The 14,224-nt window shown below is 35.3% G+C and overlaps 1 protein-coding gene across 4 annotated transcripts in view; it reads right to left on the reverse strand.

The window, feature by feature from the left end:
* Positions 1-14,224, reverse strand: part of LOC131683828 (ras-specific guanine nucleotide-releasing factor 2-like) — a 542,029-nt gene that overhangs the window by 422,559 nt on the left and 105,246 nt on the right. For 3 of the 4 annotated variants that reach the window (XM_058966166.1, XM_058966165.1, XM_058966163.1), the window contains exons 8-12: positions 5,693-5,870; positions 5,116-5,538; positions 4,892-5,015; positions 4,290-4,633; positions 3,800-4,168 (exon numbers count right to left, since the gene is read on the reverse strand). In XM_058966166.1, the coding sequence (XP_058822149.1) occupies positions 3,800-4,168; positions 4,290-4,633; positions 4,892-5,015; positions 5,116-5,538; positions 5,693-5,870 (1,438 nt within the window). The remainder of the gene's footprint in view (positions 1-3,799; positions 4,169-4,289; positions 4,634-4,891; positions 5,016-5,115; positions 5,539-5,692; positions 5,871-14,224) is intronic. The other variant, XM_058966164.1, reaches the window with a different exon arrangement.

Here is a 14,224-nt window from a genome sequence, read left to right on the forward strand (position 1 = left end):
GAGAATTGATCAAAATTTTTGTACATTATAGTGCATCAATTCAATAACGTGCTGACTCGGTGATGATGCTTTTTGTAGAACATTCCTGAAAAAACACAATTTGCGGTGTTACCTGACATTCAACAATTTCTTAACCCCTACGTTGAGTTTTTGAGATAATTTTTCGATTAAGGTGTTGTTTCTTCATAAAAAGGCTGAATTTTTCGTTAAAAATATAAATTTTTATTTGAAATGCGTAAAAAAACTCCATATTAAAAATTTATCTCGAGAGCTCAACGTAGGGGTTAGGTATTTTTTTAATAGAATGTGTATGCAAAGTTTAAAAGAAATCGGTTAAGTAGTTTTTGAATGGTAGGTAACATCGCAAATCATCTTTTTCCAGAGACGTTCTACAAAAAGCTTCGCCACCGAGTCGTTTGTCGATATTTTTGCATAGAAAAATTACAGCGTGTTTTTGAAATAACACACTATAATGTATAGAAGTTTTGATCAATTTGCTTCACGGAAAGTTCTAAAAAAATCGCAAAAAAGTGTTTTTTCACGTTAAAACCCTTACACCCCACTCCCATCCCCTTAAATCTTTTTTTTTTAAGTTTCATTCTAGTAGGATTCCGTTTTTAGCAACAATTTTATTTTTTTCAGTTGCCAAAAATGGAGCCTTATTTTTTTTGTGTTTTGGATTTCTCAATTTACGACTACAAAAATATTTCAAAGATTTTTATTCATGTGTGAAATGGAATGAAATGAAAGAAAAAAAATAAGAAAATTCAATTTTATTCATGTTTTTATCAAATTCAGTTGTCGCACAGTGATCACCTTCCATACAAAAGTCGGACAAAACCTCAAAAGAGGTTTGAATTTGATGAAAACTTCACATTGGGGTAGTTTTACGTCGCTGAATTCAAATTTGGTGTTAATTTTTTATTTTTTGCCTCGAAATATTGGCACCTAGGGTGGTTTGAAAATTCAACATTTACGAATATAAAGTGCACCATATCTGAAAATTCATTTTAAAAAAAATGGTTTTGCGATTTTTTAGCAGAATACACATTTTTTCAATTATTGATAATGCTAAGAGACATTTATAAATTATATTGCGAACCCTGGATAATCAAACATTACCATGCGTCTCCTTGAGACATATCATGAAAAATCACCTTTTTTCATATTTCGAGGCAGGAAGGAGCAAAACAAGACACTTATTTTCGAAAACTATACTAATTTTCAAGAATCATGAGCGACAAGCGATCTTTCCGAACTGTTTCTAAAAAGTACAGCCGCTCTGAATAAATAATTTTAATTTAATGCACGATTTATTATTTGTTCTTCAGAAAGATTGACTGAGAAGAAAGCCTTATATCGACTCAATTGAATGGCAAATATAAGTCCACCGAATAACCTTACTAATGAAATCGACCCTAATCGGAATCTTAACTAAAACGATATATTCATTTAAATAACATAGGTTTGAACACAATTTTTTCCAGAATTGATCATCTCTTTCACCTTTGAAATCTGTAAAAAATCTATTTTTTGTCCTGTCCTAAAGACTTAATATTTTTAGAAGACTCTATTCAACCTGTTCACAAATGGAGAAAAGTGTTAAATCATGAAAAATCCAAAATAAAATTTTGAGGTTTTGTACGGCACTGTGCGTCGTCCAGTAGAATTCTCACAATATTTGCGAACTTCCCGAGTACAATGCCCCTCATTACGGAGGTGTAACATATTATTTAATTATAATCACTTTTCTTCGGTACACTGGACTTCAAAATTCAAACAATTCACTGCATGGTAGTGTTGACTGAGCTACTGGAGCTGTTATCCTTCTTTCTAAAAATTAATGAACAATTTTTCAAGAGCCACCCTACCCCAAATCTTTAAAAAAAATCATAACAAATTAACCATTATAGATAGCCTTGTTTATTCAGCAAACTTGCTTCAATTTATTTGTGCTATCATATTGTAGGGCATTGCGCAGGTAAACTTCATACATCTAAACAGTCGATACTTTGAACACCCTAACCACAAGGACCACCCTAATTACATTCATTTCAAAAATCACCAAAAAAACTAACAAATTTGTCTTTGGCTCATGAAGCTAAAACAATCTATTTGGGAGCTGTCAGTTTTGTATTCCTGAAGACGGGCTTTCGATATGTACAGAAAATTTAGTGCCAAATTTTGTAGTGACGTCGTAATAATCGAAAGAGAAAGAGGCTCGCTGTGTTGCTAAGGTTCTATTGATTTTCTCCAGAACTAGTCCTGTTATGCAGTGTAGCGCATTCCTCTGTACTTGACTCTTAACGCGCACACACTCTGGGTCTTACTATAAAAATTGATTCCATCAGACACTAGTTTCACTGTTACCAGTTATATTTTACATAAATAATACATTTCTATACTTATTGTAATCATTAAATACTACACGTATAGTGTAAAATATAGTTAACCCTTAAATGCATAACGCTGTTTTTAAACAACATTGCGAAAAACATCTCAAAATTATCACAGTAATGTATTGAAACTATGAGACAATTTTAACAAAATTTGAAAAAAAAAATATTTGCACCTTTGAGGGTTAATATGACTCCCATGTTTGGAAATAAAGTCAACTGTGATGTCAATTCATACGAAACAAATATCTACTGCATATTTTTCAAAGACTAATTATTGTCAACAAGAATGCTGCCAAAAACGGAGCCTATTTGTTGCCAAAATCGGAGTGTGCCAAAATGGGAGCATGCCAAAAACGGAACGTGCCAAAAATGAAATCTTACTGTACTTATTTTTCAGTTTCTTTCATTTTGAATATTTGGCTAATTTTGAAGATATGATCATTTCATTATAATCATTCATTTCATTCAGCATACTTTTCATTATTTTTTTGTCATTTGGGCTCATTTTGTCAATTCGTTCCGTTTAATTCTTTGAATCCATTCTGAACATGCATTTTATTCATATCTTTCATTTAACTTCTTTTGTTCACTGTTTTAATTTTATGCATTTTACATATACTTTTTTGGAAAGTCATATATTTAGGTTAATTTCTTCGTTTTAATTAACTGACTGATATTTTTCAGACCTTCATTTTATTCATTTTGTTCCAATTATAAATTTGACACAATTTAATCTAGTGTATTAATTTTAAAACCTCTTTAGTATCGCTTAATGTTTCATTTTAATCATTTAATTCTTTTATTCTGTTTTTTCTTCCTCTTTTTATTTATTTTAACAGTGCTATTCATTTTGTTTACTTTTTTATCCTATTCGTTTTATTGATTTTATTAATGTTATACATATCATTCATTCATTGCATTTTTTAAATATTTTTTTTATTAATTTCATTCATTTCATTTATTTTTTATTTTGTTTATTTAATTTATTTTACTCCGAGGCTCTGGGTCGCTGACGAGCATATTGAAACGAACTCTTGTCTTTTGGCATTGCAGCCAAACGCCTGTGAGTACGCAACCTTTATTTTAGTTAGTAGGTGTTAGTTTGGATATATTGTCTAACTGATAACAAGTCGGTGTTAGTTACTGACGAGTGGAACACAAAATTATCAAATCCAACTTGTTTAGGCATTGCGGTTCTGTCAAAGTCAAATCTATCAACTGTTCTTTACTTTATAATAAAATGGTGACCCAATTTAAAACAAAAACTTCAAGGAGGTTACAAAAATGCATTACAAAATAATAAGAAATAAACATAATATACGTAAGGCTCGATAATGTTCTTTAGCATCGATCATTAAAAATATCCCCTTGTGTGTTGTTTATTGAAAACAATTTTATACCTGACACTGAACTGGCTCCTGATGTCCTCCGGGGCGACGCCCTCCCATCCTGATAGGGTAACTCTAGGAAATCCGTCTGATGGTCACAATCACAGGGTGGTTCCACCGGCGGATCATAGAACACACTTTTTAGGGCATTTAGTACCGTTTCTCCATCGGTGAACACTCGATATGTTAGCAGGAACGTGTTCAGGAAATCGATCGATAAAAACCGTAGATCAGTTAACCGTTGCAGTAGTCGTTCCGGTGTTGCATAGCGAACTTGAGGTAATTTACAGGAATTCAACGTTCGCGAAAAGCGAATATCAACATCATCCTTGAACAATCTCGGATCGGCACGTAGAGCTTGGTGCCCTGCAAAGATGGATCCTTCATGTTTTTTTTATCCCAGTATCACAGAAGAAAACCAAAAACACCAATACAAGCAAAGAGAAAGAGAGAACACGGTAAAAACACACAACGTGGATCACAGATGCTATGAATTGATTACCTCCTGATGAACCACCGATGCCCGGAGATAGCAACGAGTGCATATGGATGTTGTCCAAACATTGTGATATGTCACTAATCCATGCTTCCTTATCCTGGATGGTGGGTGCAATTAGATGGATACCGTGTCGTGCACCGGATTTGGTTTCGACAATTATTTTGAAATCACGATTTCCGGCGTTCACGGATTCGGAAACACTCAGCGTGCTTCCTCGAGTCGAAGCCGAACAAACGGAAGCCTCCTCGTCATCGTGCTGTACTTCACTTGGGTCTTCAACCAGGGTAGCATCCGCCAGCGGAATTTTACCCACATCCGGCAGCAGGTGTAGACGACCACCAGATGTTCTAGAAAGGGGTGGACCATATTTCAAACATTACAAGTTAACGTATAGGCGGAATGTTTGTTTGTTCTCCGCTTCAAAAATTAGAGGAATTATTGATTTGTATTATTCCGGGGGAAATTAATGGATCTGATAAATATGAATCGTCTGATCTATTAACCAATTTGTTATTTTGAAATTAGATGTTCAATTTACTGCTCTTGTGTTTAGATAAAACGAAACGCTTTGATATACGAGAAAGAAACACCGAAAAAGCTCTCACCTGGTTGCGATTATCATATGATTCGAGAAGAGAAAGCATTGCCGCACAGCATCACGTTCGCTTTTGAACGAAGCCAACCGACTTCGAATCCTCCCTCTTCCTGGTGGCACTTGAACGAGACTTCCTGTAACGAAAGAATGTCGAAACCATAATAAGCGTCCATTATCCAGATCAGTCGTTCCGATGCTATAAAAGCTTCCGACCACGACGACAAGAAAGCTCACCCTGCCGGACAAACACTTGGTTCACGTCGAGCAAAATGTCGCACCCCTCGACGATCATGCGCTCTACGGCTAGATTTTTCCGCAGATTTTCCGTCTCCGAAACTTCGTCATGCATTTGGCGCGAAAGGTCCTCCAACTGCTGGCGCGCGTTCTGCAAGCTTTTGCGTTCCACGTGGTCATGCGGAGTGTGGGCCAGTAACTCGTGCAGCGTGATTATGTAGCGAGGAACCTGATGCATTGGGTACGTCAGAAAGGTTTCCAAACTTCGTCCCTGGCATGTCGGTTTCGCTTCCAGTCGTTTTAGGACCGTCGCGAAGTTAGAATTGCTTTTACACTCGGTCAATACCTGTAGGCTATAGTGATGATTGCGGACGTACTCCTGGTAGATGCTCAGCATGGGCAGTAGCATGTCGAACAAATCACCTAGAAATGCAGGTAGAAATTAAAGCTAATTTTATTTGACAGTGCTGTATGCGATGAGATGAAGCACACTGTTCAGGCCAAACGAGAGGAGGGAAACTTTTTCAGGTTATAGTGAAACTGTGGTAGAGTTTATTTAGTTTGTTTATTGTCTTACCAAGTACCAACGTCGGCCACGACTCAAGCCGCGAGGTGAGTCCTTTGAGGAAGATCTGGTGCAGGAACAGTACCGTTTCCGAATTGAGAAAAATTGAATTGACATCTTCGTGGGAACACGGCGGCCGTTTAGAGCTGGCCGCCATTTTGAACGGGCGGAGAAAGCAAGCGACGAGAACCTGTGATATGAAAGAAGGCAGGTTGACCATTTATTATTATATAATTGTAATATAGTTTGATTATTTTTGGTTTTATAATTGGTATAATGTATATTCAGCCATAAGTGATGTCAACTGTGTAGGTATACGATTAAGATATTTACTATAGCTTTACTATAATATATTTAAAATTATTTCTCTTCCAGTGATTTTTTAAATATGATTCTAAAGTAGTTCAAACTTGCAAACTACATGGATCTTAAAACTAACGTATATAGTAGAAAAAGAAAAAAAATGTTATAATTTTATTGATGATTTTATCAATTTTTCACTATACTTCCTTAGTGGAGAACAATTAAGGTAAAGCTATATTTTTCCCTTAAGGCGAAAATTGTTTAAAATCATCTTTGCGCGTGAAGAGCACAAACCCTATTACAAAATTAGTTATACTATTTACGTTTCGACTTTGTCTCATTATAATCCGACACTAACTTAGTGACAGGGTTAAGGTAACGTCGGATTAACGCTAACTCCTAAAACGGGGATCCAAATTGTGTTCCCGAGAAAACTTCTAGTCAAGCGTGATGTCCGCGCATCTGGAATTGATATTCTAAGCCAAACCAAATGTTTCGATTACATTAGTTCTCATCAGCCCAAAATGAGATCCATGCTTGACTAAAGGCTTTGCTCAGGAACACTAAATGTGTCACCGTTTTTGGAACTAGCGCCAATCCAGGGCTAGCTTACTTTGCACACTAAGTTAGTGTCGGATACTGATGAAACGAAGTCGAAACGCAAATTCTATAACTAATTTAGTATCGATTTTTGTTAAACATTGTTCATGATTGTATTAAGGTTCAACTAAGAACGCCTCACTAATCTTGGGAAACCAGGCCCGTGCGCAAGGGGAGGGTTTCAGGGGTTCAAACCCCTCCCATGGGGGTTTTGAATTACTTTCAAAATATTATAAACTTCCTGTTCAGGGATGAAATTATACAGCGAGCCGTGTCATTCGAGTTCGGTCACTCTAGAAACAAGTCGTTGAAAATACCAAGGAAGAAACCTCGCGAAGGTGGCTGGTAAGGGGTGTACGTTATGTTGGTCGGCATCTCTGGATCGGTTCATGTTTCGGCATGTTTCGATATTAGCACTAGTTGTGAGTAGATCAGCTTCACAGCAAAGGTCGGTCAGCGGACTAGCAAAGTGATCTAAGGAAAAAGCATGATGTCAGAGAAAATCAAGATGTCGTTATTATTATTTATTGCCGATGATCTCTCCATCGGAGTGACTGACAGCTAAATGGCCCGCGAAAATGGTCATCGGTATCGGGAGGAATACCGCCGCCGAAAAATTCTCAGCAGCAGCTAGCAAATAAATAGGAACGGCTAACGCCAAGAAGGATAAGAAACCCTGCGAAGGTGGTTGTAAAGAGATGTAAATCATTATGGTCGACATCTCTGGATCGGCTCATGTCTCAACAGATGACGACATTTGCAGCAGATCTGAGCAGGTCAGATATACCGAGAAGATTGGACAGCAAACAAGAAAAACCATCAATGGAAAAAAAACATGAACGATTAACACAAAATAAAAAGAGCATGAGTACAATCCCCACTGAAGTAGTGTCTACGCGGAAAAAATCCGATCATAAATCCATAAAAAAATAATCGCTATTTCGTGAACTGAACGATTTACGAAAACCGGGACCAAGTTTCTGAAATTATGAGTAATAAGCCTCGAAACAATTTGTGTTTCCACAAAACTAGATCGTCCCGACTATATACATGGCATTACATTCAAATGTTTGGTTGGATTACTGTTGTTCGCTGGACATGTTCAGATTTTGTTATGAGTATTGTTAATAATTTGGGAATACACATCCGTCAGTCATACGATTTTGATGATTTCCGGAGCTAATTCCCGATTTTTGTGATTTCGTATAACGTTACCGTGCTATTTTATTCATGAATTTACTATCCGATTGTTATGCCATTGTAGCGGGATCTATGTTCATGATTTAATGATCTTTGTCGCGATTTTCATAATTTCTATTCACGTTATCTTGAGATTTCAGTCATGAGTAGAGTGATTCATGCTCATAATTTCAGGATCCTTGTCACGATTTTGAATGATTCATTAATGAGTAATGTGATTTATGTCCATGACTGCAGGAACATTGTCATGGTTTTCATAATTTCTGTTCATGTTGTCGTAATATTTTAGTCACGAGTAGGGATTCATTTTTATTTATGTTCATGATTTCAGGATCTTAGTGACAATTTTTGCTATTTTTGTCACGAGTTGTGTAATTTATGATTATAATTTCAGGACTTTAGTCACGATTTTTGAAATTTTTGTTTATCTTATCGTGATATTTTATTCTAGAGCTTACTTTCAAATTTGACACGTGAAGTAATGTGACATGATATCAGCAGTTTCATCGTGGTATTCATAATTTCTTTTCGCCTTGTCGCGATCTGTTATTTTTTGGTTACTATCGGTTTTTTACTCGTTGTAACGTGATAAGGTGAACTGGATCATAAAAGTGTGACTGGTATCTTGTTCTGTAAACTATATCACGACCACAATTTGTGGCGCTCAGCGCAGTTTTCGTTTTCTGTCCAGACATCACACTGAACCGTATCAAATGAATAACGATGTTCGAGGTCCTAATAGTTTTTGTATCTACAGCTTGTATCTATTATTGGTCGCTAGCAGCTGGATATTTCATGAAAAGTGCACGGAATGATTCCACGACTAATACTCCAAATTTTGTGAAAGTAGTTCACGTAAAAATTTCATTATACTAGAAATCATGAACCAGTTCACGAATACACGAGCAATATGTAATGAACTTGAGAACCATTTCACGAGCACGGATATTGGATCGTGAGCAATATACTAGGTTTTACACCAACCGACATAGCCCCACAAATCAGCCGGATGAACTTCGTTTGACAATTCTCGGTGGTTTGCTTACGTGGAAGTTACGTGAGTTCGAATGTAACAGATGAGCACCCGTTGCACTCGCACTCACGCAACTGACAAAGTAAACAAACCACCGAGAATTGTCAAACATGAACTTCATTCATCATGAGTTCATTCGTGTCGTCATCTTGTAGAACTCAATTAGGAATCATGAACCTGTTTACGATTACATGAATAATATTTGATGGATTTGTGAACTATTTCACAAGCACGAATGGTAACTTGTGACTATTATACTAGATAAAATGAGCTAGTTCGCGACATGAATAACATTTTATAATTTTGTGATTTATTTCACGGGTACGCATGGTCAGTCGTGACTATTATACCAGGAATCATGAACGAGTTCTTGAATACATGAATAATATTTCATGATATTGTGAGCACGAATGGTAAGTCTTGACTAATATATTAGGCATCACGAATTAGTTCACGAGGATTGAATGGATCTATGAATAAAATTCCGAGTTTCGTGAAATAGATCACGAGAAAATATCCACAATGTGTTGATTTTGCGAAATAATGTGCCTAAATCTATGAATAACATCATGAGTCAACTGAGTTTAATGATCATAAAGTTGTGAACTAGTCACGCACAGATAATCGATTTGGTAATGACAAGGAAACCGTAACTGAATTTCACAAAACAAAACCAAATATTGACACTATTTCCACGTGATGAGGGCGTCACTAAAGCGAAATTGAACATAATTATAAAATACATGATTTTTGTTCACAGTTTTGTTTTCGCAGCGTAAAAACGTGAATATTACAGAATTCATGGTACTTAATTCACGATTTTAGGAACAATGTTTATACGGTTTAACGGTGGCGCCGGATGGATGAGGATGGCAAGATACAGGAGGTTGTTTAGTCGGTAGGATTAACTACTTCAAACCAATCAGACACTACCGCTAACCAATTCCATTCCTTCTCGATAATAGACATTTTTCCAATTTGTTGAGCTGAGTCGATTGGTACACAATACTCGGCCTTCCAGGTCTCATAAAAAGTCGTCAAAGTTTACCCTTTCATTTATAAGAAACGTAGAAAAATCAAAACCCTCCCCATGAGCATTTTCTGCGCACGGGCTTGTGGAAAACGAAAAAAGCAGATTTTTTCTCACGCCGATGAAAAATCTTTATGAAATTGAATTAATGTATTCGGGGCAGAGTATTACTGATTGATTTTCATGAAGATTTTCAAATTTGAATTAGAAAAAACTCCTTTTTTCGTTTTCCAAGATGGCCGCTTTTCCAAGTTTTCTCAGTTGAACTTTAAAACTTCAAACACGCAAGCTCTGTATTGTAATTGCTGAAAATCGGCTGGCAGGTAGCGCCGACTAGTGACAAGTTGCTATTTGCTGATGTCGGTTAAAAACGACAGTTATAATTCTTACATTGAAAACTTGAATCGAACATCAGTGCCACAAAAAAATTGATTGTACTATTAAAGTGGTCTGTTAAAGGTTGTAGATCTCGTCAAATATAGCACAAAACCACGTTGGATCAATTTAATACACTCAGGTTTTTTTTTTACGCGGGGGATACGAGCCGCGTAAATGAAAACCGCGTAAATTTCAAAATCCGCGTAAATGAAAACCGCGTAAATTTCAAAATCCGCGTAAATGAAAACCGCGTAAATTTCAAAATCCGCGTAAATGAAAACCGCGTAAATTTCAAAATCCGCGTAAATGAAAACCGCGTAAATTTCAAAATCCGCGTAAATGAAGACCACTTAAATTTAAGAATCCGCGATAAAGGGAACCTCATTGATGGTTACCGCGTAAATTCCAAAATCCGCGTAAATGAAAACCGCGTAAATTTCAAAAACCGCGTAAATGAAAACCGCGTAAATTTCAAAAACCGCGTAAATGAAAACCGCGTAAATTTCAAAATCCGCGTAAATGAAAACCGCGTAAATTTCAAAATCCGCGTAAAAAAACCGCGTAAAAAAATACCGCGCAAAAAAAAACCGCGTAAAAAAAAACTTGAGTGTATACCCTCAAAATCTTGCTTTATAACAAAAAAACATTTGCAGGATTTTCAGCAAGAAATTTTTTTCTACGCGATCATTTTTCAACAGATTTTAAAGTGGTTTGGAAAGAAGAAGAAAATATTTTTCCAATGGTACGCTATATTATGTACTTTTTAAAAAAAAGTACCATGCGGTTTTTGGACAACAAAATAGGTTTGCTAGTCAATCCGGCTTCGTTAAAAGAAGTTAATGAAGAATTCCACGAAGATCCGTCCGAAAATCTTTAAAATCGTGACCGACCATCTTAGATTCCAATGAAACTTTAAACATTTGACCGGCATAGAAGACTAAATATTTTCCACACTTAGTAAGATAATTTTGACTCACGAACAATGTTTTAAAAGGGCGTAGACATTTCTACGTGCATTAATTTCAATATTTTTTTTGTTCGCTTACTGTATTTTATTCAGCAACACTTTCTGAGAACGAGTGACAGGGAATGAATATTTCTGTACGAAAAAATATACACTGAAAAAAATGTTCTGTCATTTTCATAAAAACAAAACTTTGTGACAAAAATTTAAATTGCAAAAAAAACCATTTTTTTCTAATTTTTTACATTTCGTCAACAAAAACCTGAAGAGAAAAGAAGTACTTTGAATGTGATTGTATGATGAAGAACTTATCGGTAAAAAAGTTTTTCTAACAATAACTTTATACATGTTTTTAAATTCCATACTGATTGACATACAAAGCAGTAATTTTATTACAAAATATAATTCTAAGTATTGTTTTAAATTAAAATGCGATTAACAAAAATCTTCAAATGGGATAGTTTTCGAGGTATTTGAAATTTTGTTCCAACATAAACAGTTAATTCGCGGTATTATGCCCTTTTTAAAAGTTATTCGTGTTGCCCCATCATAAAATGTCAAAAATCTTATGTTTATCGTTTTGAAGACGTAAAAGAAACTTTTTCAGTGTGTTTTTATCATAGAGAAGCTTTCAATAAAAAAGTTTTCCTAGCAACAACTTTTGACATATTTTTATAATTCATGCTACTTCCAGTCTAAAATATTATTTTATTTTTGAATTCTAAACGCCATTTCAAAATGCTAATATTTTTTTTTCTAAAATGTGGTATTTCTCAAAATATTTTAAATTTTGTTTAACAACATATTTTTTTGTTTTATTACGACCATTTCAGAAGTTATTCGCATTTCTCCATCAACAACAATAAGTTTTTCAAAAGGCCCATAACATTTCCTGTAACTTTCTCTTTGACATCAAGGCGATATTGTAAACCATTTAAAAGCTAAAGCCCGTGCGTAGAAAATTCTCAAGGGGGGGGGGTTCATTTGTTAACGTTAATTTTAAATGAAACGTACAGAAAATAGGTTTTTTTTGCAATTTAAATTTTCAACACAAATTTTTGTTTTTATGAAAAACTAGCTAATACCCATCGCGCATTGCTGCGACTATCAACGAAATAGGAGGAAAACAACATTTGTTCCGAAGCACCATCTGGCGGACATATAATCCCCAACTAATAGCACACAAACACGCTCCATAACAAATGCCTACTATGTGCAATTTTTTCAGCAATCGGTTAAGTCGTTTGGGAGTCTATAAATCATATACAAACAAACATTGACTTATATATATATATATATATATATATATATATATATATATATATATATATATATATATATATATATATATATATATATATATATATATATATATATATATATATATATATATATATATATATATATATATATATATATATATATATATATATATATATATATATATATATATATATATATATATAGATAGATAGATAACACCATATTTTTTTCGCTACGAAAAATTCATTCCCTGTCACTCGTTCTCAGAAAGTTTTGCTGTATAAAATACAGTAACCGACCAAAAAATGTTTGAAATTAATGCACGTAAAAATGTCTAAGCCCTTTTAAAAAATTGCTCTTGTATCAAAACATTGCAATTTATAAACCGAACTAAACTTCAAATTTTGTGGTCGGCCGGTTTCTCATGGAATCCCTCTGAACTTTTAACGAAGTGATGTGTGAGTCAGTTTTGCATGGGACCTACTAGCGCATGGTTTTGTATCAGTACTCGATTCCTACGAACTAAACATTTTTCTGAAATAACGGTTAGGATTAACTCATTAGTATGTTCAGAAGAATTATAGTAAATAATACGAGTCATATTCTGGTTAGAAAATTTTAGTTCAATCTGTGACCGCATAGAGGGCGCCAACACTAACTTTTCACAAAAGAGAGATCGAACATCAATATGCTCGGAAGAATTACTGCAAAATGCCCGTTCTACAACTTTGTAGAAGATACCTAATTTCTATCTCTCTCCGTTGAAAAGTTAGTATTCGCACCCTCAATGCGGTAACATGTGGAACTAAATTGTTCTAACCGAAACATGACTCGTATTATTTACTATAATTCTTTTGAACATACTATTGAGCTAAATCTAACCGTTATTTCACAGAAATATTTAGTTCACGGGAATCGAGTACTGATACACAACCATGCACTGCTAGGGGTGCGCGTAAATACGTTAGGCATAAAGGACGTTAGGCATAATGGACGATTGGCATAATATACGTTAAGCATAATGGACGATTGGCATAATGTACGTTAGGCATAATGGACGATAGGCATAGTTCACAAAAATATAAAAATAATCGCAATTTTTATTATAGAAATTTCAACCTTACGCTTGTTTTTCAGGGTTAGAAAAAAAATTACGCTTTGCTATACTATACATTCACATAACTTTAGTGAGAGACTCCCTCCAAAATGAAAGTACCATGCGAGATATTTATCCCTTGCAAGTGTAGTTTTTTTCTATTTTTTTTTCTGTACATGAGATAAGGAAAGTATCCCTTCATTTAAGCGAACAGTTTTGGCGAGGATTGCCACCTCTGGAGAGGCTTTGACCCGGAGATTTTCACTGATCTGGGGGGTGGTGGATTTTGAGTGGAACGAGACAGAAATTGGAATCAAAGCGATTGCTAGGCATTTTAGAGCACTTTAATCGCTTTTTATTACCACGTTAAAGTAAAACTGTAAATTTTTCTCGATTGAGAACGGTTTTATCGGTTTAATGTGGTGTAGTATTACACTTCCCTGACTAAGTGCCAAGAATACAAAAGCACCAGCTACTCTCACTGTGGAGGTCGACGAGCATTGCTCTCCTCCACAGCTAACAGGAGAAGGAGAGCAAAGGAGGCAGAGCTGTGACATCACACTATGTGGTGTCGGTTATTCGTCACCAACAAATTTTAATTTCGCAACAAAGGGGCAAAACTCACCGCCCTAGCCCAGTTAAGGATCGCTGCTGGAGTAGCAACAACACCGCAAGAA

The sequence above is a fragment of the Topomyia yanbarensis genome, chromosome 2, assembly GCF_030247195.1.
Source record: "Topomyia yanbarensis strain Yona2022 chromosome 2, ASM3024719v1, whole genome shotgun sequence".
Taxonomy (NCBI): domain Eukaryota; kingdom Metazoa; phylum Arthropoda; class Insecta; order Diptera; family Culicidae; genus Topomyia; species Topomyia yanbarensis.